Below are 26,637 nucleotides of genomic sequence, written 5' to 3' on the forward strand. Positions count from 1 at the left end.
TGTCAAATCTTTCAAAGTGAATCTAAAGCCAGTATTATGGATTTATGGTGCATCACTGAACCAGTAAGAGTTTCTCTATGTCTTTTGCTACTATTACCCCATTTGTCTCAGCCTGAGTGTATTGGATACTTTCATGGAAATCTCCATCCAACAAATCTCTAGTGTTTAAGATTTGAGATATAAAAAAGGATGGGGGAAATTGATTAAGATGGGAACAGAGAGTGCCGTTGCCAATTGCCGATTCATGCATTGTAGGGAAAACTTTCCACATTCTCAGATTCTTCAAGAGCTGATTTCTTTTGGATCTCTCCTCTCAGAAATGTTTTGTTATTGCAATATCAAATAGGATTTAGTATTTAACTTTACAAGATCTAATATATGATACAGTTTCACTTCGTATAGCTGAACCACTCTGACACATTGCTTGTCTGCAATCAATTCTAAAATTTTTTATTAATGGAGAACATCAAAGACCATAGAGGCCAAAACTCTCAATTTGTGATCGCAAAACCAGGACACAAAAGATTGCACGAAATGCGTTCATAGGTTACAATGCATTTTATAGGGAACTAGATGATTGCCCATGCAACGTGTGGATGATATATTTTAAGTTGTTTATAAATTTTTATTGATATGTGATTATAATATATATATATGATTAGATTTGATTTGATTGTTTGATATATATCGAGTATAGTTTACATTGAATTCTATATAAATATAAATTTTAGGTGTGATTGTTTGCAAATTAGTCATTTTTTTTGACAATAGGTTACAAGATTGGCTCAAACAAGCCAATGTGAAGTTAAATTGTTTACAAAGGTAACTAATTGCGGAAATAAACGAACACGTCGCGCTAAATTATCCGCTTTACCATTCTGAGAGCAAGGAACATAGACTAAAGAAAATGAAGCAAACTCATCTTTATCCGCCTGTATATCCTCCAGATAAGACGTGAAAGCTGGCCACTCAGCAGGCGAAGACACCATCTTCACCAAGTCGGAGCAGTCGGTAAGAAAAATTACAGACTGATTTTTTTTGTTCTTTGAAATATTGAATATATATAATTGTAATTCACAATAAAATCTTGTTCATCTTGTTATGAGAAACATTTTATTTTCCGAAATAGTGGATGAAGACAACAAATTCCATGTTGCTAAAAATTCCTAAAACATATCTATTATGATTTACATATTTAGTATCTAATATCACATTTTTTTCTATAGAAATTTTTTCTCAAACGGTTTCCTAATATCATAAAACTGAAAAACGTACATATAATTAAGTATTTTCCAACTAATTTCACCGATAAGATTTTGCATTTTATGTAGCATCTTACATATATTTTTTTAAAATATATCCATTATGTAAAATAAGCAAAACTAACAAGATAATAAGCAAAACATATGAAAAATATAAGCAAAACATATATAAAATAATAAGAAATAAACAAAAACATATGTAAAATATAAACAAAATATAAGTAAAATACTTTTATATGTGTTTTTATAAAAAATTAAATAAAATAGACTCTCAAATGTCATACCATCTCATTTTTAGAGGTAAAGCTCACCGATATGGCCAATCATCATAATCGATATCACCGGAAGAACATAAGTCGACAGGTACACCGAGATCATTGGTCTGGTGATGTAGCCTATCCTCTTCACCTCCATCAGAAAACCAACTTTTCCTCCGTGGTTCGCCGCCGAATCCGTTCTCTCTCTCTCTGCTTCTGCTTGATTTTCTGAAGATAAGGGAGTTGGCACTTTCTTGTTTTTTTTTTGGTTTTTTTGGTTTTCTCTTTTGTATTATTTTGTTTTAATTAGGCATATATGGGCTTTGCAGTCACTTGTATTTATACACTATATCTTTATACCATTTCATTTAGATGTGTACAATTGTGGCATTTGTTTTTTATGAATTATGAGGATGTTGTTTTTTGCTTTTTAGGATCCAATCTTATCATTGACTGATATTGTTCCCAATACATTTATTGTATTTTAGATTTTCTAATTAACTGCTTATGTAAACCTTTCATACGTTGATGTTGCAATAATAAGTTATTTTTTAAAAATAATTATCTTCCGTGTAAGTGATTATGTTTGTATGCCCATCTTTGGTCTAATATCAATAAGATCGTTTCTGATTTTCTTTAGTTGGCTTTGAAACCAATTTTGAGTTAAGCAAATAATGGGTCTAATTATGGTGTTAGTAATATAAATTCTTATGTATATATATTGTATATATGTGACTATAAGTTTAGCTAACTAAAAAATTCTGTAATATGTAAATATAATCTTGAACATATATATATATATATATATATATATATTTGTGGGAAGAATGTATGGAATTATTGGATAGAAGTTATTTTTGAGTTAAATGACATTTTATGCTTTTAAAATGAGTTAAATATTTTTTATATGTGTCTTGACTTTTTTAAAAAGGAATACCAAGTGTTTCCTTCCAAATTTGAAGTGACATAGTATTTTAGTTTTCATATATTATTTTATGAACTTCAATGTAAAGGCTATTCAAAGTAATAAGTATACTCACACTGATTGAATTATAAAATTTGGAGAAATGTTTATTTCGATTGATCATATTCTCTTTTAAATATATTAAATAAGTATATTGTTGTTCATACAAATAGGACAACATATATTATAGTTTAACCATGAAGTTAAGCAATGGAAATGGAACTTGTGATTTCAAGACAAAATGTTTATATATATTATGTTACACATTTATATATAAACAACAAAATATCGTCCATCTGTATCCGAAGTACCCGAAAGAGTACCCAAACGCCCGATCCCAAAGAGTACCCATATTATGTTACACATTTATATATAAACAAGACAAAATGTTCGAAGTACCCGATCCGAAACCCGAAAGAGTACCCAAACACTCACCCCTTACCAACATGTGATTGCCTGCATATGGTCTCATTTATTGTGTGTGTTAGTTGCCAATTTGGGAAAGATGCTGGCACGCGATTATCCACCTGTATCCTAATTTGACAAAAAAAAGTCTGTTTCTTATTTTCTAAAATGTCTCCTTCAGTCTACCCGTTTGCATGTAACATAAGAAATCGTATATATAAAAGTAAGGTTTTGGTCTCTCCTTATTGGTTGATTTTCATTTAATGTTTTCTAATTTTTTTATTTTTTTTTATTTGCTCTCTAATTGCTTTAAACAATATTTAAGACCCAATAAACACAATACATTTAAAATTATAACTGAAAATAAAATAAATTATAATTCTAAATATAACTTCCATCATTTCTTATCATATAAATAAGCATTCTCTCAATCTCTCATATTGGCATTCTTTTACTATCCCATTTTCACATTCTCTCAATCTCAGGATTCTCAGTCAGGATCATGTTCAGCCTTCAAATATGGATTCTCCAGCTAAAAAGCAGAAAACAAGCAGTCAGAGTCCAGACGTAAGTTCATTCCAACCAAGATTCTTTAGTCTCCTCCGCGTGCTTTGACTAGTACAACATTCTCTCTTACACTTTTGACTAGTACAACTTAAATAAGCATTCTCTCAATCTCTCATTCTCTTATTCTCTCATAATGTCACTTTTTACTAGTTCAACATTCTCGAATAATTTTTATATGTGTCTTGACTTTTTTTAAAAGGAATACCAAGTGTTTTCTTCCAAATTTGAAGTGACATAGTATTTTAGTTTTCATATATGATTTTATGAACTTCAATGTAAAGGTTTTTCAAAGTAATAAGTACACTCACACTGATTGAATTATAAAATTTGGAGAAATGTTTATTTTGATTAATCATCTGCTCTTTTAAATATATTTAATAAGTATGTTGTTGTTCATACAAATAGGACAACATATATTATAGTTTAACCATGGAGTTAAGCAATGGAAATGGAACTTGTGATTTCAAGACAAAATGCTTATATATATTATGTTACACATTTATCGTTTAAAAATGAATAGGAACATCTATTTCTCAAATAAAGTTGATTTTTTTGTTAAAACCAACATATGTGAATTTAAATTTAACTATGCAAATTTAAAAAATAAATATGAATAGATTAGAAAGGCAAGAAATATATAAAAAAAATTTTATTTTTATATAAATAAAATAAAAATTGAAGACAATGTTAAATATATATAATACTTTCTAAATTAAAATATAGAATCAAACTCTTACAAGTTACAACACATATGAGATATAACAACATTTGATATTGGTGGGAGAGGAGGAGAGAATGATTACTATAAGATGATAATCCAAATTAGATAATGGAGATGAATCTTTTAAAAAAAAGAACAATGTAAAATATATATATATATATATATATATATATAATATTTTCTATATTAAAATATAGAATCAAACTCTTACAACACATATGAGATATAACAACATTTGATATTGGTGGGAGAGGAGGAGAGAATGATTACTTATAAGATAATAATCCAAATTAGATAATGGAGATGAATCTTTTAAAATAAGAACAATGTAAAATATATATCATGTAGTCTCTAAAATTAAAATTTAGCATTAAAAATTTACAATGATATTTCATTTATTTTTTACAACCCATACAACAAAAATAAGAAATCAAAAATAAATAAAAAACGAAAAATGATTTGAAGTATTGTAGAAGAGAATGAGAGAATGTGAAAATGGGATAGTAAAAGAATGCCAATATGAGAGAATGAGAGATTGAGAGAATGTTTATTTATATGATAAGAAATGATGGAAGTTACATTTAGAATTATGGAGTTACAATAGTAATTTATTGTGTTTGAATAAAACTGAGTGCTGGAATATGATCAATGCATAATTTATTTTATTTTCAATTATAATTTTATTTTAATGTGTGAGTTAAATGTATTGTGTTTATTAGGTCTTAAATATTGTTTAAAGCAATTAGAGAGCAAATAAAAAATAAAAAAAATAGAAAACATTAAATGAAAATCAACCAATAAGGAGAGACCAAACCTTACTTTTATATATATGATTTCTTATGTTACATGCAAACGGATAGACTGAAGGAGACGTTTTAGAACATAGGAAACAGACTTTTTTGTTGAATTAGGATACAGATGGACCATCGCGTGCCAAAATCATTCCCAAATTGGCAACTAACACACACAACAAATGAGACCATATGCAGAGAATCACATGTTGGTAAGGGGTGGGCGTTTGGGTACTCTTTCGGATTTCGGATCGGGTACTTCAAGTTTTTGGATTTATAAAAATAAGACCCATTAGGATATTTTTGGATTTCAATTCGGGTTCGGGTAAACACCCATCAGATTGAAATATTTTCAGGTTTCACCCAAAGCTTCAAATTATATTTCGGTCTCGGATCAGATTTTGTAATTTTTAATCCAAACCAAAGTAAAAAAAAAAAGCCCGAAATCAATCCGAATCCAAAAAAACATGAAATCAATCCAAATTCATTAAAAATGATTATAATCATAAGAAAACCAAAGTTAACAACCGAAATTGATTTCACGAAAAGAAAAGGACAATTCTAAATAACAAAACACCAAATTTAGAAGCCGATAATTTTTTACTTCTTAAAACATCAGATGGCATCAAATTCAAAGTTAGAACAATATAATCTATCTAAACTAACATATGAAGATTGACATATATAAAAATGAAAACTAATTTATCATGTAAGTTGTAATAGCGATTACAAAATTACTTCCGAAACTTGTAAATTGACTTAATATATTGTTAAAGATATATATAATTTTGGATAGTCTCGGATATTTGTTCGAGTGTTCGGATATACCCAATCAGTTCGGATATCTGTTTCATTTACTATAAGCATCCAGTCGTATATTTTTAAAATTCGGATTCGAATTCGGATCAGATATTTTTAATTAGATTCAAGTTAAATTTTTGGGTTCAGGTATTTTGTCCAGACCTACATGTTGAGTGTTGACATAGCTCTGAGGGTACGTGTGAAAAAGAAGGATCCATATATCTGATTGGATCCGTACGATAACAACACGACAAAAAAAAACGTGAGATTTTAAAATACAACCAGATTGTCCAGAGATTAAACATGTTGTTCCACAGGAGCTTTAACAACGTGTTTAAACGTTTTTTTTGTTAAACAATGTATTTAGATTAGGGTTTGTTGGCAAAATAGTACATTTTCAAAACATAATTAGAATTGTAGTACATTTACTATTTATAATTGGAGAAATAGATGGGTTTTACTATTTGTGTAATAGAAAAGATGTGAGATAGATAAAAAAGTGGGGTATAATATAGTAGTGTAAAATTATAAAAGGGTAACTGCATAAAAAACATCCGTACAGCATATTTAGTGTACATATTTTTTTACACACATATAAATATTTTTATTTCATTCATATTGAATATATTATATATCAGCTGTAGGAATAAAAACATGTATATTAACTTATATATAAGTACACTAAATGAACTGTACGGGTTAAAATTGTGTATTATTATTCGTTTGTACATTTGTACACATTATACCTGTATACATTAGAATGTGTACAGACACATGTACACTTATTAAGGTGTAAGGATACAAAATTTATAAAAAACATTTAACATTATCAAATATAATCATTACACAAATTGCATATCAAATTATAAAGAAAAAACATAGATTTTTTTTGTATCTGCAAAAAAATTAATATATATATATATATATATATATATATATATATATATTGAATAGTATTTTAGTTATTAGATTCAAGAGGTAATTTAATAAAAAAAAATATATATATATATTTATTTAATTTCAATGGCACATTTGTAAATAAAATGATTAGTAGAGGATTAAGAAGTAATTCAAATAGTAGTAAATAGTGAAAATTTGTGTTTTGCCAATTTTAAATAATGAATGTACTAATTCTCCGATTAAGTTTAAAAATGTACTAAAACTCCAATTTTCTCTTTAATGTTTCTTCCTTCTAACCAACTCTCTTGTAGTTTAGCTTTGACGTTCAATTTTTTGAATGTTTTTGTTGGGAGTCTTAGGGACCAAATTGACGTGACGTAACGTTTTCTATAAGAATAAATACAATAAAACTTCTATAAATTAATAAGGTCCAGACCACAAAATTTTAATACTATGTAGAGGTTTTAATTTATCGATAAATTAATAAAATATTAATTTATGAAGAGATTTTTTCATTTTTATAGTTTTGAATATTTTTTATTAAAAATAAGATACTTTGTTATATTTCATATTTTTACAGAACTTCTTTAATTTATAATTTTGACTATTGATAGATGTTAATAGTTTACTAGATTATCCATGTGAAAAATAATAAATGTTTAGAAGTTCAAAGTTTAGAAGAAATTGTACAACATAGATTATCCTTCATGATGAAGTCTAAGAAAATATTGCAGTATATTTAGAACCAATTACACGTAAAAAACAACTATCGCGTCTAGGATGCTCCACAATTTTTGGATGCAATGTGAGAAAACAACACAAAATTTTTTTGATGCAATGAGAAAGATTATAGATGAGCTCCAACAAAAATGCAGTTTCAAGAATATGCAAACAACAATAGAGTCATATTTCCCTAAATTTTCTTAGAATATTTATGAACCATATTTTTACATAGGATTTAAAAAAAAAAGTATTATCTTATTATTTTATCGAATTTTGTCATTTTTTACACAAGTCAAACTCGAGACCGAAAAAAATTATTAATTTATAACGAGTATTAATTTATAGAGGTTCTACTGTATATCATTATTACAAGGAAAAATCCATGTGTGTTTTTGATTATTAATTATATTTCACTTATATTATAATTTCTGAAACATAATAACATGTGTGGCTGCTTATGAATAGAGTATATAAGATATGTCAAATCTTTCAAAGTGAATCTAAAGCCAGTATTATGGGTTATGGTGCACCAGTAAGAGTTACTCTATGCCTTTTGCTACTATTATCTCATTTGTCTCAGTATTTTCTCAGCCCTGAGTGTATGTATACACAAATCTCTAGTGTTTAAAGATTTGAGAAATAAAAAGGATGGGGAAATTGATTAAGCAGAGTTCAGAGAGTGCCGCTGCCAATTACTGCAAATTGATACTCTTTACTGGTTAAAGTAGCAATCTGAAGTTAAGTAACAAATATGCAACGAAGAAAGAGTCTTCAGAGGCTCAATTCATTATCCGATCTCAAATCCTAAAACGATCAGTATCAGTAAATACAGATCTTACATACCAAAACTAATTAATGCATCCCTGAGTTATATCCCCAACAACTACACTACTAGGCAGTGGGAACACCAAAAAAACATCTACTTTCCCAGGGTAAAAGGACACCCTTCCTTTACAAAACATCCTCGTGATAAAGATGAAGCCCTAATCCAAATCTTGCACACGCACGGCGAAACGCCATTGCTTCAGCCTTTTGCACAGCATCACCATAGCCTTTGTCATCTACAGGAGTGGTACCTGTTGATTCCCTAAATATCTTCACAACACCAAAAAAACAAAATGTTGAATTAGCAAATGATTTCAGCTTACAAGCGCAAAACAATGAACACATAACGGGCTCACGGATAGTATGCAAGAAAGCAAAACACCACCACATTTTTATCAATTCATCTCTAAGGTCTATGAGAGTAATGATAACAGAATCTACAACCCGGAGTTGTTGTTTCCCCACAGTTGCTAAACATACACTCTCTAAGCTTGTATTGGCTTGACGGTGGTTTCATCACCTTCAGTGGATAATTCAGATGTAGACAAAGACAAAAAGAACAACAACTAGGTCTCTCTCTATAGCTTTGCAGCTTATCGGACAAAAAAGCAAAGAAGTCAACCAGAGAACCATTTAGCCTAAAGTTACAAATCAAATCAAACCAAATGTAAACGAAGAGGGAGGGAAAGACCTCAGCATCAGTGCCGTAGAGAGTCACACGATAAGCCACAGTAACATTTTTCCCATCAGGAGAGTAAGTGATACTTCGAACTTCTCCTGACCATTCTGAGAAAACAGAGAAACACAGACACAAATACACAAATGTCAAAACCAAATCCCAACATGAAACCCAAAAAGAAACAAGAAGGGTTTAAAACAGACCTGGAGCATGCATATTCATGATCCTATTAACAATGTGCCTGAGAATCATCAACACAAGCTAAGTATTAAGTATAATGACCAACACAAACAAACAGGGTCTCTCAAAATCAAAAGAAAGAGATTACCAGGGGATGTATTTCATGGAGAACCCATCTTCAACTCGGGTTCGGATGACTGAATCTGGAACCTTTTTGTTAAGCTCCTTGAGAATCTCAGCGAGTGGTCTACTGATTCCTGAAGTCGGAACATCGTTTTCAACTTCAGAAGAGAATCTACGAACACCCTTCCCCATTTCCCTTGATACAGCAGCTGCTCCGCTCCTCAACGTCCATTTCGCCGCCTTCAACCGTAACCCTAACCCTAACCCCGCCATTTTCTTTCGCCGGACAAAATTCTCAAACGTCGCGTTTTTTTTGGGGGCTCTCTGGTCTGGTGTAGGGTTTAGTTATTAAAGCGTTTAATTTAATTAATTAATTAATTAATTAGGTTTAAGTTTAACTTTTGCTATTAGAAGAGAGCAAAACGACGACGTAGCGAGGGTTCTTGTCTTCTCGAACCAGATTCAATAACTCTCTCTCGCTCTTGGCGACGTTGGCGTCTGTGTTCTTCTTTGCTTGAGTAAGCCCAGTGAGTTTAATCTAATCTCTGTTATGATTGCTTTTGGTACTTTTTGCAGCTTCTCTTATTCAGTCTCTTCAATTTCCACAGAGAAAGTTCGAGTTTTTTTTCTTTCTTCTTGCTTCTTCCCCAATTCTTATATAATTTGTGCTATGTACTCTATCTGCAGAACAGGCTCAAGTAAAGAAAGGACAAAACTTATGGATTCATCAGATAAATGGGAAATCATTCATATACCTGAAAAGCCTGCATTGTCACCTGACCAGCAGCCAACTGGTATGATTCAATCTCAAAGGCTTCTCCTTTTGGAATTTTTTTTAGTCTATCAAAGGTTCTTCATTTAAACTTGTTGTGTGTGTGTGTTGTTGTTGTTGTTCACAGTGAAGGTATATGCGAGTCTAATAAAACCCAAATTTGCCAATACGATAGTAAGGTTTGTCACTCTTCTTTATTCTTTGATTAAATTTTGTAGCTGCTCTGCATAGCTGTAATCTCATGATTGAATTTTTTTTTTTTTTTTTTTGACGCTGGTATGATTAGGCATTTATGTAAGATTGCTCCTTTAGAAGACCTTCGTCATGTTAAGAGAGTGAAGAAGAAGATTCTTCCTGATCGCGGTATCTCATTGTTAGTTTTTTTTTGTTGGTGGCGTGGTGATTGATACACCATTAACATAAAAATTATGAGGTTTTGATTGTAATGCTTATATTGGACAGGTGAAACTCAGTTGACTGTCATCTTATGTCTAGCACCTGAGCATCACGATCGTTTGAATGATAGTATGCCACCTGATGTACAGAAACTTGTTGATCCCTATGAGTTGAGTCCTTTTATTACACAAGTAGGTGTTTCTTTTTTTCTCGTTTCTCACCACGATTCTCTTCAAGGATTTTGTACATTTTGATTCCAAGCAAAGAGATTCTGCTCATTCAGTAGTTGAAGCTCATATTTCCGCTATAATTATGATAGGTATGCAAATATGCTGCAGTGTCGAAAGAAGAGTGGGAAGAACAAAGTAAGATATGGCCAACTTCATTTCACCCTCCAACCTAGTAAGCTCCATGTCTTTTTGTTAGATTTTGGTTTCGTGGATCTTTTTTTGTAACCAAAGGGCTCTACATTACCTTTCTTGTCTTTTTTGTTTATCTAAGCTTTAGACGTTCTAGAACAATCCTACTTCTTGATGTTAATCTAGTAGTGCTCTTATCTGCATTGTGATAGATGGCAACAGTTAATCATTTTTTTACTTTTGCATTTGGCAATGACAGCAATATAGATGGCATCGGTGGGTTCAGCGAGGAGGACACAGAATCTATCTGCAAGTTCATGAGAGTTGTTATTGATATGGCAGTATCTGGTCATAAACCAGTAAGTATTTTCCATTGATCTACATAACTTCGATATGAAATTTTAGACAACAGACCAGGCTCTCCTAATCATCTGTTTACCATGGTTTCATTACATAGAAATTGATCTCAGTTTACCACTTTTCTGATGTACTTTTCAGCTTGTAAATGCTGCAGTGATAGTCGATCCCTCAGTTAGGCGAATAATAGCTAGTGAAACTGATCAAGTATATGCTTCGTCTGGCGACAACACTAGCACTGAGACTAGCCCCTTTAAGGAAACGGGGGATATATGCTTAAATGACACACTTGAAAAACAGAATGGTTCATTGTCTGCTGTTGCTTGTCTGAATCCCTGGAACTGGAGTTTACAGCCGCATGACACTGAAAAGTGTAGCCTGTGGCATCCTCTTAGGCATGCTTCCATGGTTTCCATTGAATCTTCTTCTGCCAGAGATAGACATCTGTTTCCCAATTCATCCGAGATTTTTGGTCAGGATCATGTTCATCCCTCAAATATGGATTCTCCAGCTAAAAAGCAGAAAACAAGCAGTCAGAGTCCACACGTAAGTTCATTCCAACCAAGATTCTTTAGTCTCCTCCACGTGCTTTGACTAGTACAGCATTCTCTCTTACACTTTTGAGTTACCTACCGATAGGTCCAAATTGACAGCAGAGAAGAAACTCTTAGAGATCCTTCAATGGAAAGGCCGTACCTCTGCACTGGTTATGACATTTTCCTCCTGTTGGAGCCTTGTACAATGTGAGTTTCTACATACATTACCCTTCTAACATCCTCAAGTAAGTGTATCTAATAAAGTTCGTGATATGTTCCCAAAGGTGTGCTATGGCGCTTGTGCATCAAAGAATAAAGCGGATTTTCTATGCTATTCCAAACCCTACGGCAGGCGGTCTCGGGAGTGTTCATAGACTTCAAGGGGAAAAGAGTTTGAACCATCATTATGCAGTGTTTAGAGTTTTGCTGCCTGATGACGCCCTTAGACAATTGGCCTCAGTCTAATGCATTGTTGTAGTTGAGTAATAATTGTATTACAGGTTCTGAGTAAGAAAGCTGATTCTTTGTTCTTGTTCTTTCCAAGAATCCAAATTCTTATTGAGTTATATGTAAACTATCAATGTTAGTCAACACAAATCATTTTATTCTAAGTGCAATTTGCTAACCACTTAAAGATCAAAGAGAAAGAGAGAGAAGCTTAATTCCTGAAAAGGCTTGTTTAAATTGGTATGTAATGAAGTCTGAATTTGTACTTACAGACTACAGTAAACTATATAGAGGAGGAATCAGAGATCAGTTTTTCCAGGATATCGAGGGAAATGGATTACATCTCTGATGTTGTCAATTCCTGTAGCGAACAGAATCATACGTTCGAAGTATAAATCCACAATGCTTCACTGTTCCATAACGACGCAAGTCAACGTACCACTCATATGGCTCAATTGGTAGATCTCCTCGATCCTGTTACATAAGACCTGTTGGAATAAGCTTGATTTAGCTTGGAGCTCAAGACTAGTATATTTAGGAGAAAGCTAAATATACATATTTGTATCTTAGGAGATATCTAAGATATGTTAGTATTCCTATTGTGGTTTAGGGAATATTGTCTAAAGGTCTTATATAAAGAGAGATGCTGAGATATTGCAGAACTTGAGAGATTTGAGAGAAAGAGATTGTAACCTTTAGTTTTGAGTCAGTTTCTAAAGTAATAAAAGAGAGAGTCTTTTATATTTCACAATCTTTGTTCTACGTTCTTGTTCAATAATTGGTATCAGAGCAATATTGAATTAAGAACTTCATCTACTCAAAAGCATGAGTGAAATCGTTGCTACAAAATCTAAAGAAGAAATCGTGCCATCAAAAGAAGGGAGTCCCTCATCGATACAATTCCCGATGCTCAACACCACCAACTACACGGTATGGTCCATGCGCATGAGAATAGCCCTCAGAGTACACAAGGTGTGGGAAGCCATCGAACCAGGAGAAACCAATGGAGAGAAGGAAGATATGGCCAGAGCATTCTTGTTTCAATCGATCCCGGAAGCTTTACTCATACAAGTCGGAAACCTTGACACTTCAAAAGCTGTTTGGGATGCGATCAAGGCAAGGTATGTTGGAGCAGATCGTGTGAAGGAAGCAAGGTTACAGACGCTGTTAGCTGAGTTTGATAGGTTGAAGATGAAAGACTCTGACACCATCGACATATTTGCGGGAAAACTCTCTGAATTAGCCACGAAATCAGCAGCTTTGGGAGAGTATATCGAAGCACCAAAACTTGTGAAAAGGTTTCTTATGAGTTTACCTCGGAAGAAATATATTCATATCATTGCATCCCTCGAGCAAGTCCTTGATCTCAACGCGACAAGCTTTGAAGACATTGTGGGAAGGCTAAAAGTGTACGAAGAGAGAATCCGGGAAGAAGAAGAAGATCAACCTAATGATCACGGAAAGCTCCTCTATGCCAATACGGATTCACAAGCTTACCAAGGAAACTATTTCTCAGGAAGAGGAAGAGGTCAAGGCGGAAGATTCTTTGATCGAGGTAGGGGTCGAGGTCGCTTCGGGAATCAGCAGAATGGAGGGTACAGAAAAGACCGAGACAAGTCCAATGTGGTGTGTTATCTCTGTGATAAAACAAGGCACTATGCCTTAAACTGTCCCGATAGATTACTCAAACTCCAAGAAGCACAAGTGGTGGAAGAAGATGATACTAAAGAGGCTGACGAACTAATGATGCATGAAGTTGTTTTTCTTAATTAACAAAAGGTACAACCAAACAAGTTCGAAACACAAACAGATGGTTCTAATGTTTGGTATTTAGACAACGGAGCAAGCAACCATATGTCTGGGAATCGTACTTACTTCTCTAAGATTGACGAGACGGTCACGGGAAAAGTAAGATTTGGAGATGATTCACGAATAGACATAAAAGGCAAAGGTTCAATCCTGTTTGTAAGCAAGAATGGTGACAAGAAGATACTAGCTGATGTCTACTTTATACCTGATCTGAAGAGCAATATCATAAGTCTTGGACAAGCTACTGAATTGGGTTGTGAAGTTAGGATGAGAGACAATTATCTTACCTTGTATGATCGCAGTGGAAATCAACTGGTAAGAGCTAACAGATCGAGAAATCGACTTTACAAAGTGGTCATGGAGGTTGTTGAGACTACTCGGTGTCTGCAAGTGATGGAACTAAACGATTCCACAAGGTGGCATGCACGGTTGGGTCATATTGGTCTAGAAACAATGAGAATGATGATCAAGAAGGAACTCGTTGCTGGTATACCAAATGTATCTATCGAAAAGGAAATGTGTCCTTCTTGTTTACTTGGCAAACAAACCAGACAAGTCTTCCCACAAGCCACAGCATTTCGTGCATCAAAGGTACTTGAGCTAGTACACGGTGATTTATGTGGACCCATCACACCATCTACAGCAGCAAGAAACAGGTACATCTTTGTTCTGATCGATGATCATTCACGCTATATGTGGTCGCTGTTGTTAAAGGAGAAGGGTGATGCACTTGAAAGGTTTAAAGTTTTTAAGAAGGTGGTCGAACAAGAAACAGGGACGACTATCAAGGTGTTTCGTTCGGATAGAGGTGGAGAGTTCACGTCTCAAGAGTTTCAAGAGTTCTGTGCTAAATCAGGTATTACAAGACATCTCACGGCTCCATACACCCCTCAACAGAACGGAGTGGTTGAACGTCGAAACAGAACACTACTCGAGATGACAAGAAGCATTATGAAACACATGAAGATCCCAAATTATCTCTAGGGAGAAGCAGTGAGACATGCAACTTATATCATTAATCGAGTATCAACAAGAGCTCTACATCTACAGACCCCGTATGAGATGTTCAAGGGAAGGAAACCAAATGTAGACCATCTTCGGGTCTTTGGGTGTGTGTGTTATGCGAAAGTTGAGGCACCACACCTTAAAAAACTCGATGATCGATCTCGGGTCTTGATACACCTTGGAACAGAACCGTGATCGAAAGCTTATCGGTTATTGGATCCTTCGAATCAAAAAATAGTGGTCAGTCGAGATGTTTTGTTCGATGAAAACAAAAGCTGGGTGTGGAATAACCATGGAGACGAAGCAAGTATTGAGGTTGGAACATTCAAGTGGAACATTGAGGGATCTCGAAACTATGAAACTCGCGGAGAAACAGAGGAAAACAGAGTCGAAGAAGAAACTGGTGGAGAAAGAGAAGATTCACCTAGACACGAAGAAGATGATGAAGAAGATGATTTTGCAGATGATTTCGAGCCTGCTGAAACAGAAGCTGTTCAAGAAGACAACCAACCACAACCGCTGAGTCTCGATGAGACAAAAGATGAGACCAAAGTATTTGGACGATTATGTCTTACTCGCTGGAGTCGAGAGCGAACGTCTTCTAATGGTGATAGACGGAGAACCATGGGATTTCAGTGAGGCAAAAGAATCAGAAGCTTGGAAGGGAGCATGTGATGAAGAGATTGAGTCAATTGTAAAGAACAAGACATGGGATTTGGTTGATCTTCCTCTTGGAGTAAAGCCAATAGGTTTGAAGTGGGTTTTTAAACTCAAACGGAACTCCGACGGAAGTATTAACAAATATAAGGCAAGACTCGTAGCTAAAGGCTATGTGCAGAGACATGGAGTCGATTTCGATGAGGTGTTCTCCCCTGTAGCACGCATAGAAACGGTACGACTTATCATCGCACTAGCAGCCTCCAAGGGATGGGAAATACATCATTTAGATGTGAAAACTGCATTCCTGCATGGAGAATTAAAGGAGACAGTATTTGTTAATCAACCTGAAGGATATGTGGTTAAAGGATGTGAGCAGAAGGTATGTAAGCTGAATAAAGCACTCTATGGGCTAAAACAGGCTCCAAGGACATGGAATAACAAGCTAAACACGATTCTTAAGGAATTGAACTTTGTCAAATGCTCGAAGGATCCTTCTCTATACCAGAAAGAAGAAGAGGGACATCTCCTTGTTGTGGTAGTGTATGTGGATGATCTTCTAGTGACAGGTTCAAATCTGGGCGTAATTGTCGAGTTTAAAAGGAGAATGGCCTCAAAATTTGAAATGAGCGACCTTGGTAGATTAACTTATTACCTTGGCATTGAAGTTCATCAACAAGAGGATGGGATTGCATTGAAGCAAGAAAGGTATGCAACAAAAATCCTAGAGGAAGCTGGTATAGATGAGTGCAATTCTGTTCACATGCCAATGGATTCTGGATTAAAACTGTCAAAAGCACAAAAGGAGCTAAGCATCGACGAGAAAAAGTTTAGGAGGAACATTGGCTGCCTACGATACTTGCTTCACACACGACCAGATCTCTCTTACTATGTTGGAGTGCTAAGTAGATACATGCATGAACCTAAACAATCTCATGGAGCAGCCTTGAAGCAAGTGTTAAGGTATTTGCGAGGTACCACTTCTCTTGGTCTATTCTTTACTCGGGAAAGCAAGATATGTTTGATTGGATTTAGCGACAGCAGCCATAATGTGGATGAAGACGATGGCAAAAGTACAACGTGTCACATGTTTTATCTTGGTAATAATCCTATTACTTGGTGTACACGAAAACAAGACACTGTTGTAATGTCTTCTTGTGAGGCAGAGTTTATGGCTGCTACCGAAGCTGCAAAACAAGCAATTTGGCTTCAAGACCTGCTTAGTGAAGTTACTGGATTTCCTAGTGAGAGAGTCACGATTCTAATGGATAACAAGTCTGCAATAGCTCTTACAAAGAACCCGGTGTTTCATGGGAAGCAAGCACATACATAGAAGGTACCATTTCATAAGAGAGTGTGTTAAAAATGAACAGATTGAAGTGCTACATGTTCCCGGAACGAAGCAAAAGGCAGACATACTAACAAAGGCACTTGATCGAATCAAGTTTAAAGAAATGAGAGATCTCATTGGAGTTCAAGATCTGAAGAAGAGTGACTTCAAGCTTAAGGGGGAGAATGTTGGAATAAGCTTGATTTAGCTTGGAGCTCAAGACTAGTATATTTAGGAGAAAGCTAAATATACATATTTGTATCTTAGGAGATATCTAAGATATGTTAGTATTCCTATTGTGGTTTAGGGAATATTGTCTAAAGGTTTTATATAAAGAGAGATGCAGAGATATTGCAGAACTTGAGAGATTTGAGAGAAAGAGATTGTAAGCTTTAGTTTTGAGTCAGTTTCTAAAGTAATAAAAGAGAGAGTCTTTTATATTTCACAATCTTTGTTCTAAGTTCTTGTTCAATAAGACCACATGTTTTGCTTCATAAAATGATCATAAAAGAGCAAAAATATTGAATGTGTTTCACTTTCACATACCTCTGTTTTGCTCCACCGTTCCCACATCAATTCTCAATGGCCAACGTTAAGCTCAATGCTCTCTGCTTCACACCTCTTTACCTTCGGGAGGAATCTTCAAAACTCCATCAACAGTAACACAAGTTCCCGTCGCAACCAACTTTGAGAGATGTAAACAGAAGAATCAACCATAAGTAAAAGCAAACGTACCTTTCCCTAACTCACTGGAATAAAACACTGATCCTCAAGCTTATTTGGCGATTGTTCACGGCGAGAGACTCCCTATGGGCTCTTTGGATGCGCAACAACAAAATAAAAGACGGCTGCTTTTGGAGTTTGGATATAAAGAAGCAGAGCTCCTTTACTCTGATATCTATGCTCAAGCTCCGGCACATAGCGGGCAACTTCTTAAGAGCCAAACTCGGTGATAGTCAACATATAAGCTTCTGGTTCGATCTCTGGACTCCATTTGGTCCCCTAATTGATTTCATGGGAACATCAGGACCCTATCAAACCGGAATCCCTCTTCAAGGAAACGTGGCTGCTGCAGCGTCTGATTCAGGTTGGGCCCTCAGACCAGCCAGATCACCCCAGGCAGAAACTCTTCAAGTCTACCTCACATCGGTGCTATCGCCTTCACTCTCCACATCTCCAGATACGTTCATTTGGCAAATTGGAACAGAGGAACTAGCAACATTCTCCACCTCCAAGACTTGGGACACTCTCAGGCCTCGAGCAACTTCCCCAGGCTGGACAAATCAGGTTTGGTACAAAGGAGCTATTCCTAGGCATGCTTTCCTTTTCTGGTTGATTCAACAGGACAGACTTTCCACAAGATCACGTTTACTGCGATGGGGTCTACAGATTGACCCTACTTGCTGTATATGTGGCCTTGCTTTGGAAACTCGCGACCACCTCTTCCTACGATGCCAATTCAGTGAAACGCTTTGGACAAATGTCACTCGTCGGCTCGGGTACAGACCTTTCACGTTCCACACTTGGGAAGCTTTCTCTGTTTGGTTGGATCTCAAAGACAGCACTGCTCCACGATGCCTTCGAAGGTTGACTGCACAGACCACTCTTTATGCAATCTGGTTAGAGCGAAATAACAGATATCACAACAGCCTTTCCACTGATGCTCAGACCATCTTCAAGCACCTGGATAGGCAAATTCGTGATGCCATCCTGGCAAAACAGAGGAGAAGACAATTCAAAAATCTTCTCCTCGTTTGGTTGAAATATGGCTAGGCTCACCTACTCATATCATATCTATGTCACTGATCACTCTTTCTTTGTTTTTATTTTTTTTTGAGTAAAGGATGAGGACTGTATAAAGCTTTTGTAACTTCAGCAAACTTTCGGTTTAATGAAATTCATATATTTTCAAAAAAAAAAATGTACCTTTCCCTTGCAAAAGAAACTTGATATGGATTTTGCTTCATAAACTCGTAGTTTCCCTCAGGTTAGGGTTTTAATTTTTTTTTTTATCAATTGCTGAACCTTACTTGCTACGCGCGTTTACTACCCAAGGTGTGACTTTTGAAATGAAGATTTTTTGTCTTTTTTTACTTCATTATACATTACTTTTGAAAAGAGGTTGTTAGTACAGATGAGCTAATGGCGACAATTAATAACGATAAAGAAGTAGATAGAATACCAAACTTTTCGGAGAACTAGGTATTAGGCAATGCATGATTGCGTGCATAAAAATTTTTATTATAATGTTCGTTTTGTTGATATAAACCCAACATTCATACATAATATTTCAAATTGAAATTATTACTTTTAAAATATCTTTAGTTATGATTCAACTTCATGGATAACCCATGGATAACTTCAATATTTTTTTACTTTCACTCATAGTCAGATCTCCAACTTGAACAGAAGAGTTACGAGCAATACGCTGCAGATCCCTGACTGTGCGTGTGATCGGAAGATGAATTAACAAACAACTCCGATGAGAATCCCCACACAGAAATATCGAAATAAGAGAAGAGGATACAACAAGGATCAGAGCTTGTAACCTGTTGTGGAGAGCGAATAAAACACCATCGGAGGAACGAGATACATCAACTTCGATGCAATCAACTCGAGAACGTATAGCGAGACTGTAAGCATCCATCTGCGAGAGAGAGAGTACAATACAGTGTTAGGTATGTCGATAGTAAGAGTGTGAAGAAGAAGAAGAAGAGATCGAGAGAGTATACGTACCGTGTTTGGGAAAGCGAGTGTGGAATCGCCGCCGTGAGCACAGACAAGTGGAGGATGGTGAAGCCAATCGCACTTTTGCGCCACAATCTGACGAATTCGTCGGAGCTTGAAATGTAAGAAGAGAGGAGGAACTATAGCTAAGAAGACCACAACGAATAGAAACATTCTCTTGACTTTTCTCGAATACAATGGCCTTAAGAAACGACGGCGGCGAGTTACTCCTCCGTCGAGTGGCCGTCTTCTCTGCCGCCATCCGAAGATCGCCATTAGCGGAAAAGACGAAGGTGGTTGTTTAAGGAGCTAACGACGACGTTTAATGCAATCTGAAAAAAAAAAAGAGGTTTACTAATCACGACCATCAAACTTGTCTTCTTTTGAGGATATAGATTTCTTTCTTTTTTAATGTGACATTTTGTTAGGTATAAATTATTTTCAGTTTACAAAATTTTTGTAGATTTTTCTATAAAAACTTTGATCAATAACAATAAGGATTCAAAAGAAAACACTATTATTCTCATTAATATCTTAAAGAGTCACTGAGTCAGTAATGTAGAACACATAAAATAAAATTAGGAGTTTAAAACACAGGAAAGAAAAAAATATCACTTCCTAGTCTTATCAAGAACTTCAATGAATCTCTTTGGAACTCCATAGTGTTCCACCATATATTTCGCAAGATTATCAATCACACCTCCTTGAATCAGAACCTCGTACCCTTTCTTACCTGAAAGCAACACACACAACAAAACAATCATCTCTCAAATACTACACAGATGAACAAAACAAAAAAGGATATAGATTTTAAACGTACGTACCTGGAAGTTCTCCAACTGAAGTACTGCAAGCAAACTTCTTCTGCAGTTCTGATCCAAACAAGTCTGGTTCTATCAAGAACGTCTCCATCCCTGTGACCTTGGTCACTTTTTTGTTACCTTGTCTTCGTTCTGTCATTATCTGAACCGGCTTTATAGCTCCTTTACGAACCACAGGTTCACCGCCTCCTCTCATCACTACGTGATGAGGCTGCATTCTACCTACAAACGTCGACCCAACATCCTTTTTGTGAATCTCTGACGGATATGCCGATCCCTTTTTGATAGCTCCTTTGAACAATGAATCACATAGTATCGCATCCAACACCACCGTTGACTTGTTTGTTGGCTTAACCAGATTTTCCTTCTCGATGTATCTGAACACAACATCAGTGGCTTCAGAAGCTGTGTATAGATTTCCTTTGTCTTCCCCAACTGATGCAAATATTGCACTGTTGTGTATGCTAGGTTTATAGACCTCTATGATTTCAAGCATTTTCTCTGACTGAGGTTGCGCTGTGGAGCGCTCTCCAGGAGACTCAGAGACTTCAGCTTTCTTCTTCTCTGGCTTGAAGGATTTGTAATCTGGGTGGCTGCGGTTGACTGATATCAATACAATCTCCTTCTTATGCTTGTCTTCTTTAACAGATATCTGCGCATATATTTCAAAGATTGTCAGAGAGTGTAGTCACCAATCACGACACCAAAGCAAATCTACTAGCAATTATCAGAATATCAAGGTAAAGGTAAATGTACCAACGTGTTACAGGCTTTTAAGGAGACAGCATACAACACTTGCTACTACTAGTTTCCTAAATTGATAAACGGACCTATTGGTTTTTGCAGTTCAACATCTACTAACACTCCTGTTATATCAAAACATAAAATCAAGCAAAAATAAATACCATAAGACAAGAGAAATTAGTAAGAAACTGACCATTCCAGTAGACGCTTTAGATTGCAGCCATTTTGACAGCTTTTTATGGGAAGACTTCTTAATGTCAAGTGTGCGACCAGAAGGCCTGCAAGGTAATACATGATTTGCCCTGCACCACTCACAGGAAAACATATGCAAGCCAAACTTAGAAAGGAGAAGAAAACAGACAATTCCAGGTGTTTAGCCTGTCATTTACGGAGTCAAGAGTAACACACAAACACGAACGGAGCTTCAGAGCATAATAAAACAACCCAATCAGGATTGCATATATCAGTAGGTACAACACCAACCCAATACCAGAAAATAGGTGGCTTTCCATGTAACTAAAGTTTAAAATGGTGTTCTTACCATAGAGTACTTCCTGGGATTGGTAGGTCCTTCTCCTTTAGAGTTGTATGCAATGCTTGCAAAAGGCATTGGTCAAGAAGGGCATCTACCTCCTCAGGGGAGAGAATAATCTGCTTGTCGATATTTGCTTCATTAGCAGAAACGTCATCTGTCAAGTTCAGCTCATTCATGGTCCCAACCAAATGTTCTTCAGTATCATTCTTAGCATCGGTAACAGAGGTTGAAGGCCCAATATTATTCGCATCACCAGATTCATCTTCAATTTCTGTGCTTGTCTGAGGACAAGCTGAAGAGTCTGAGATTTCTTCAACTGAACCAGAAGCAAGGTACGATGGATCCTCCATGACAACATTCTCCATAAAACCAGCATTTGGAACATAGTGCCCCTCAGCTGATTCCCTGTGAAACACACCTTCGCATGTAAGAAAATAAATCCCTTCCAAACATAACAAAAAGAAGAGAAAAAAAACAAGCTATTGCCAGGATCTCATGTACCAAAGGAAATCACGGTAATAATGAGTAATCCGTAAAGCCTTCCCACGCAAACCTGCTTTAAGAGCTTCTTCACTACTCATTGTGGTACACCCAACCTTGAGAAAAATACATAAACCATGATGTCACTCAAAATACATACTTCAGCGTCGTTAAGAGCAAAATATAAAGAGACTTACAGCAATAGGTGCGGGATTTCCAGGAACTTGGACAGCCCATATCTCTCCAGCAGAGAAAGAAGGAAAGCCTTGGGAAGGGATCCATATACCTGGGAACATCAAATCTGCACCGCCTAAAACATACCGTGAAACCTCAGCTCCTTTCAACATAAAGGAAGGTAACATTTCAGGAGCCTCCCAGAGAGCAAAAACTGCATCAGAAGAAGAAACAAAAATACAGCTAAATCAGATTGAACTATCCCACTCATATGGCCATGTGTTTGAATCAGTACAATTTCTGCAAAGTGCAAACCTGTTGGGAATATCTCAGTTCCTCTGCCATCGATATCGAAAAACATGGGACATCCACCTTCAATACTATAGACATGGACTCGATTCTGAAACTTGGAAAGAGTTATCTCGACCTAGACCGAAACAATCAATGGCATAAGTAAGCGAACAGTGTACCGCATCAAACCATAGCACAATCCAATCGAGAATCAATCAGAGATGTCACGAAACAAACAGTCCAAGTGATCTACCCAGACAACAACGATACCAAAAACTAAGGGGAAAAAAAGAGAAAACAAACTTTGGGAGGAAGGATTGCGTCGAGGAGTTCATCGGTGAGAAGGGGAAGCCTATTTCGGACGGTGCGGCGGAGTTTTTTTCGGTCAGCGCCGGAGAGACGCTGGTGAGACTTTGCCTCTACGGCCTTCTTAAACATTCTGTTCGCCTGTAGTGTGGATCGCTTTACTACCGCGTGACTCGTACCAAACCAGACCACCAGTGTTGTCGTTTCGTCTCTCTTAACTAACCCCCTACTTTATGTTTTCGGTTCTCGCTTCTCGCTTCGCTTCTAAGCCTGCCACGGTTATGTCTCTTGCATTTGTAATTTCACCAAACCGGTTCACCAAATCGGTCCAGAACTACTGTATAAGTTGATGAAACGGTTATCATTGTGATTTTAGGACGGGCATACGGTCCCCTCTTTTCAACTGTTTGTTTAGTTTGTCCGTTCTAAACGGTTATCACTCCGGTTTAGTTTGTTCTTTTGATTGAACCGGCCAAAACTCTTATAGTATTAAAAATCTTATGGACACATAAATCTACTATAGTTTTATTGGGTACTATATAAAGAGGACTTAAACTAAAACTCTACAGTAAAAACGAGGTCTAGAAAACAAAAAGAAAGACCAAAACTGAGAACTCTTCTCTCATCAAAGAGACAAAATGAACATAACGAATGTCGAGCTTATCAATAACAGTAACCAAGCCAAGCCGCCTGGCTTCTCTGCTCGACCTATCCCCTTACCGAACACCACGGCTCCAACTGCTATAACCCCAAACCCGACACAGATTGTGAACACAACCACACCTTTCTTCTCCATCCACTCCATTCTTTCCAACACATGCTCTAACCTCTCCTTCACTTTCTCTTTATCATTCTCAGCCTTCTCTAGCTCTGCCTCCACTCTCATCCGCCACTCCTTCATCTCCATCGCCTCCTTCTTCGTATTCTCTTCCCTCTCCTTCATTCCCGCTACCTCAAGTCTCATAGTATCCACCTCCTTCTCTCTCTTGCTCGCCTCAAGGTCCATCTCTTTAAATATCTTCCCGTAACTTGAGCTCCGTTCCTCCAAGTAACTCTCAAGCACTGATAAGCTCACGTCCAGCGACCGTATCTTCTGCATTAGTATCTTCAGGACCGTGTCCCCTGGCATTCTGCTTCCTGGTTGATGTTTTATCTCTTCCACAGGATCTGGCAGCTTTTTTCTCTCAGTTGACACTTCAGCTTTCACAACTGCAACCTCTGGTGAGGTTTCTTGTTCCTTCTCCTTCTGTTTACTCCTGTTTTCGTCGCTTTCAGAGGACTTTGTCGCTTGTACTGGCTTCTTCTCTTTCTGCTCAGTGTCTCCTTCTTGTGGTTTCAGTATGTTTTTGTCTTGGATAGATATCAAATCCTCCAGCATCCGCTCCACAGCGTCCACTCCGTAGACTTCTAGTAAACTCAAGGTGCAGTAGAATTCTGAACCGTAATGGCTTAGGAAATTAAGCTTTAGATATCTCACCCATTGAGGATCCACGAGTGTAAAGTTCTGCTCATGCTTCATGTTTAAAGCCGTGAAGTTCCCTAGATGAGTCCATGTATCAGTCGGATAAACCAAGGTGCCTAGGATCTCAAACTCCTTCAGGTTGGAAGAGTAATGCTCGAAATTTGCAATCTTGATTGTGTTCACCAACGTTTCTTCTGAGAGCTCTATGACAACGAATTTGCCTTCAGTAGAACACGGGTTTCGGAGATACTTGTCTTTGTCCCGGGTTATGATGCTTGAAGGTCCTTTTGCTTCCTTGTTAGAAGCTAAGACCTTGGCACCTTTTGAAGCAGCTGCGTAGTTGTACTCTTTCCCACCAGGTTCCATCCTGTGAATCACGCCGCTGACTTGGCCTGACAAAGATTTGTCTTTAGAATTTGACGTCTTGCTCTTGAACTCATCAAGGCCAAGCGGGACTGCACGAGATAGCTGATCAAGCTTTGAAGCACTCGTCTCACTATCATTGCCTTGACCTGTGGCTGTGCTATTACTAATCTGACTTGGCTTCACAAACTTACTGTCTTTATTTTCTGTAACATTTCCTGCAGTTGTGTCATCTTCTTTTGTTTGCTTCAATATGATTTCTTTGGTTGCGGCTTTACCGCCGACCGAACTCAAATCAGGAGTAGAGGGGACAGAGGCAGACGCTAGTGATGGTGCATCAACAGGCTTACCTGTCTCATTTGCCTTATCATCATGTGGTTCACCTTTTTCCACAGAAGCCACTAAAGACCTACCTGCAAATGCCCAAGAGTAAGCGTTAAATAGACTTATAGGTCTCTAAAGCTCAGCAGTTTATTAGCCATTTTCTGATAAAATTTTTTCGCAATTCAATCCAAATGAGGAACTTAACTTAAAAAGGTTACCTTTGTCACCATCAACATGACTGATCCACAAGGTAGATAAGAAGACAAGCCCCCATATGAGAAAAACAAGAGACAATGAAACTTTGTAGAAGCGATTCCTTCCATTATTATTAGAACTAGTCTCAGAAACTCTTCTTCTAACCAGAAGAGCTCTCCTTGATCTTTGCATTTCACATCCAACCAAAAGATCAGATCACCACCAAAACAAAAACTAAAAATGTACTGTTCACACCTGTTCATAATGAAAACGATGCACATCAGATTCACAACTAAAAGCAAATTGTATAACCTAAACCCAGAGAGAAACAATGAGCACAAACAACAACAGAACACTTGATTCGAAAGCTAGACAAATAAAAACAAAAACTTTTCCTTTAAGGTGAAGGCATACCCTACCCAAATAAAGAGAACGACCCAGATTATTAAAACTCGATTACCAGATCCAAAATTACGGATACGAATTGAAGAAGAAGACTAAAAATTACCTGAGAAGCGAGCGAATCGGAGATTGAAAGAAGAGGTGAAGAGTCAAAAACCCTTTTTCAACGCCGCCGTCTCCGATGAGTCTCCGATCTAAAATGAAATTCCGACGATCTACCTCGTCTCTGCATCTCACAATCCGATGAAACGCACCTCAATATCTCTGCCACTTTTTTTAATCACGGGATTGATATAGAACTCGAACACAATTACAATTTTAATTTTTAACCGTTGTGGTGTTAAAAAGAAGAGGTGAAGAGTCAAAAAAGAGACTTTCAAATAAAAATTGAAAAACCGCGGAAGAATCTGTAGAGTCGACGACAGAACTGATCCGCAATAGAGACAATGGGAAAGAGATTGGCTCTGTCTCTGTGTCTGTCTGTTGAGAAGAGTTTGGAGCAGCGCAATTTAATACTATATGATTGTACCGGTCAATTATTTTTGAATTTGGAAATTGATTTCTTTGTTTCCTTAATAATTAAATTAATTGTTTTACGTTACCTTCTAATCTAAATTACATGTATATGTGCCAGCTTAGCTGTAAAGTGATTATAGTAGTAGTTAACAAATAAAATATTCACCTTTCTTAGTTTTTTTTAAATTTAAATCTTGGGAAAATTATAAATAAAAGAGCTTTTTTCAAAAATTTGGCTATCTACACTTTTTTTTCAAAATTATCAATTGTGACGAAAATGCCCCTACTAATAGAAATAGTGAAGTTTTGAAAAATATGAACCAATAAACAAACAGAAAACCCATGTTAGTATACAACTGTTAAAAAAAAATTTGAAAAAAAAATGTTTTGGGTGTCAAAAATCAGTTTGTAAATTGCTGATTTCTGGTCTA

At 36.3% G+C, this 26,637-nt stretch overlaps 7 protein-coding genes across 14 annotated transcripts; 3 read left to right on the forward strand and 4 right to left on the reverse strand.

Moving 5' to 3' along the window:
- Nucleotides 1-8,083: 8,083 nt before the first annotated feature.
- On the reverse strand, nucleotides 8,084-9,570 carry LOC104712702 (DNA repair RAD52-like protein 1, mitochondrial). The gene is made up of 4 exons (XM_010429656.3): nucleotides 9,224-9,570; nucleotides 9,099-9,136; nucleotides 8,908-9,002; nucleotides 8,084-8,486 (listed from the first exon to the last, which is right to left on the reverse strand). Exons 1-4 carry the CDS (start codon nucleotides 9,469-9,471, stop codon nucleotides 8,343-8,345), a joined length of 525 nt encoding a protein of 174 aa, XP_010427958.1. The 5' UTR covers nucleotides 9,472-9,570; the 3' UTR covers nucleotides 8,084-8,342.
- Nucleotides 9,571-9,615: 45 nt separating this feature from the next.
- LOC104712703 (tRNA-specific adenosine deaminase TAD3) lies at nucleotides 9,616-12,229 on the forward strand. Of its 6 annotated transcripts, none has more exons than XM_010429657.3 (10): nucleotides 9,616-9,725; nucleotides 9,886-9,992; nucleotides 10,098-10,149; nucleotides 10,257-10,333; nucleotides 10,433-10,557; nucleotides 10,686-10,768; nucleotides 10,985-11,084; nucleotides 11,224-11,628; nucleotides 11,722-11,825; nucleotides 11,903-12,229. In XM_010429657.3, the coding sequence occupies exons 2-10, from the start codon at nucleotides 9,917-9,919 to the stop codon at nucleotides 12,081-12,083; spliced, it is 1,203 nt and encodes a 400-aa protein (XP_010427959.1). In that variant the 5' UTR covers nucleotides 9,616-9,725; nucleotides 9,886-9,916; the 3' UTR covers nucleotides 12,084-12,229. The 6 variants fall into 6 exon arrangements, with proteins under 6 accessions (XP_010427959.1, XP_010427961.1, XP_010427960.1 ...); XM_010429659.3 differs by having other exon boundaries at nucleotides 9,629-9,716; XM_010429658.3 differs by having other exon boundaries at nucleotides 9,634-9,725; nucleotides 9,891-9,992.
- A 661-nt stretch (nucleotides 12,230-12,890) lies between these two features.
- On the forward strand, nucleotides 12,891-13,838 carry LOC147939134 (uncharacterized). The gene has a single exon (XM_087465888.1). It carries the CDS (start codon nucleotides 12,891-12,893, stop codon nucleotides 13,836-13,838), a length of 948 nt encoding a protein of 315 aa, XP_087322014.1.
- A 3,928-nt stretch (nucleotides 13,839-17,766) lies between these two features.
- On the forward strand, nucleotides 17,767-18,639 carry LOC147939135 (uncharacterized). The gene has a single exon (XM_087465890.1). It carries the CDS (start codon nucleotides 17,767-17,769, stop codon nucleotides 18,637-18,639), a length of 873 nt encoding a protein of 290 aa, XP_087322016.1.
- A 447-nt stretch (nucleotides 18,640-19,086) lies between these two features.
- LOC104712704 (glycerophosphodiester phosphodiesterase GDPD4-like) lies at nucleotides 19,087-20,005 on the reverse strand. 3 transcript variants are annotated; one of them, XM_019230235.2, is made up of 3 exons: nucleotides 19,603-20,005; nucleotides 19,416-19,513; nucleotides 19,087-19,304 (listed from the first exon to the last, which is right to left on the reverse strand). In XM_019230235.2, exons 1-3 carry the CDS (start codon nucleotides 19,867-19,869, stop codon nucleotides 19,205-19,207), a joined length of 465 nt encoding a protein of 154 aa, XP_019085780.1. In that variant the 5' UTR covers nucleotides 19,870-20,005; the 3' UTR covers nucleotides 19,087-19,204. The 3 variants fall into 3 exon arrangements, with proteins under 3 accessions (XP_019085780.1, XP_010427964.1, XP_010427963.1); XM_010429662.3 differs by having other exon boundaries at nucleotides 19,087-19,308; XM_010429661.3 differs by having other exon boundaries at nucleotides 19,087-19,513.
- An 88-nt stretch (nucleotides 20,006-20,093) lies between these two features.
- LOC104712705 (uncharacterized) lies at nucleotides 20,094-23,310 on the reverse strand. Its single transcript, XM_010429663.3, has 8 exons — nucleotides 22,942-23,310; nucleotides 22,663-22,774; nucleotides 22,371-22,561; nucleotides 22,195-22,289; nucleotides 21,700-22,098; nucleotides 21,352-21,460; nucleotides 20,418-21,066; nucleotides 20,094-20,326 (listed from the first exon to the last, which is right to left on the reverse strand). The coding sequence occupies exons 1-8, from the start codon at nucleotides 23,074-23,076 to the stop codon at nucleotides 20,205-20,207; spliced, it is 1,812 nt and encodes a 603-aa protein (XP_010427965.1). The 5' UTR covers nucleotides 23,077-23,310; the 3' UTR covers nucleotides 20,094-20,204.
- Nucleotides 23,311-23,394: 84 nt separating this feature from the next.
- Nucleotides 23,395-26,240, reverse strand: LOC104712707 (SUN domain-containing protein 4-like). The gene is made up of 3 exons (XM_010429664.3): nucleotides 25,797-26,240; nucleotides 25,312-25,543; nucleotides 23,395-25,182 (listed from the first exon to the last, which is right to left on the reverse strand). Exons 2-3 carry the CDS (start codon nucleotides 25,478-25,480, stop codon nucleotides 23,570-23,572), a joined length of 1,782 nt encoding a protein of 593 aa, XP_010427966.2. The 5' UTR covers nucleotides 25,481-25,543; nucleotides 25,797-26,240; the 3' UTR covers nucleotides 23,395-23,569.
- Between the last annotated feature and the right edge of the window lie 397 nt (nucleotides 26,241-26,637).

The sequence above is a fragment of the Camelina sativa genome, chromosome 9, assembly GCF_030686135.1.
Source record: "Camelina sativa cultivar CO46 ecotype springtype chromosome 9, ASM3068613v1".
In the NCBI taxonomy this organism is placed as follows: domain Eukaryota; kingdom Viridiplantae; phylum Streptophyta; class Magnoliopsida; order Brassicales; family Brassicaceae; genus Camelina; species Camelina sativa.

Bases quoted from the DNA above. Each gene is read 5' to 3' on its own strand.
- LOC104712707 (XM_010429664.3), bottom strand. From the start codon at position 25,480: ATGCAAAGATCAAGGAGAGCTCTTCTGGTTAGAAGAAGAGTTTCTGAG. The intron at 25,183-25,311 runs GTAACCTTTTTA...GGGCATTTGCAG, and splicing joins TCATGTTGATGGTGACAAAG to GTAGGTCTTTAGTGGCTTCT.
- LOC104712705 (XM_010429663.3), bottom strand. From the start codon at position 23,076: ATGTTTAAGAAGGCCGTAGAGGCAAAGTCTCACCAGCGTCTCTCCGGC. The intron at 22,290-22,370 runs GTAAGTCTCTTT...ATTTTTCTCAAG, and splicing joins GAAATCCCGCACCTATTGCT to GTTGGGTGTACCACAATGAG. The intron at 21,461-21,699 runs GTAAGAACACCA...TGAGTGGTGCAG, and splicing joins ATCCCAGGAAGTACTCTATG to GGCAAATCATGTATTACCTT.
- LOC104712702 (XM_010429656.3), bottom strand. From the start codon at position 9,471: ATGGCGGGGTTAGGGTTAGGGTTACGGTTGAAGGCGGCGAAATGGACG. The intron at 9,137-9,223 runs GTAATCTCTTTC...GATGATTCTCAG, and splicing joins TCCATGAAATACATCCCCTG to GCACATTGTTAATAGGATCA. The intron at 9,003-9,098 runs GTCTGTTTTAAA...CTGTTTTCTCAG, and splicing joins CATGAATATGCATGCTCCAG to AATGGTCAGGAGAAGTTCGA.
- LOC147939135 (XM_087465890.1), top strand. From the start codon at position 17,767: ATGCTCAAGCTCCGGCACATAGCGGGCAACTTCTTAAGAGCCAAACTC.
- LOC104712703 (XM_010429657.3), top strand. From the start codon at position 9,917: ATGGATTCATCAGATAAATGGGAAATCATTCATATACCTGAAAAGCCT. The intron at 10,150-10,256 runs GTTTGTCACTCT...TGGTATGATTAG, and splicing joins TTTGCCAATACGATAGTAAG to GCATTTATGTAAGATTGCTC. The intron at 11,826-11,902 runs GTGAGTTTCTAC...ATGTTCCCAAAG, and splicing joins CTGTTGGAGCCTTGTACAAT to GTGTGCTATGGCGCTTGTGC.
- LOC147939134 (XM_087465888.1), top strand. From the start codon at position 12,891: ATGAGTGAAATCGTTGCTACAAAATCTAAAGAAGAAATCGTGCCATCA.
- LOC104712704 (XM_010429661.3), bottom strand. From the start codon at position 19,869: ATGGCGATCTTCGGATGGCGGCAGAGAAGACGGCCACTCGACGGAGGA. The intron at 19,514-19,602 runs GTACGTATACTC...TCTCTCTCGCAG, and splicing joins CACTCGCTTTCCCAAACACG to ATGGATGCTTACAGTCTCGC.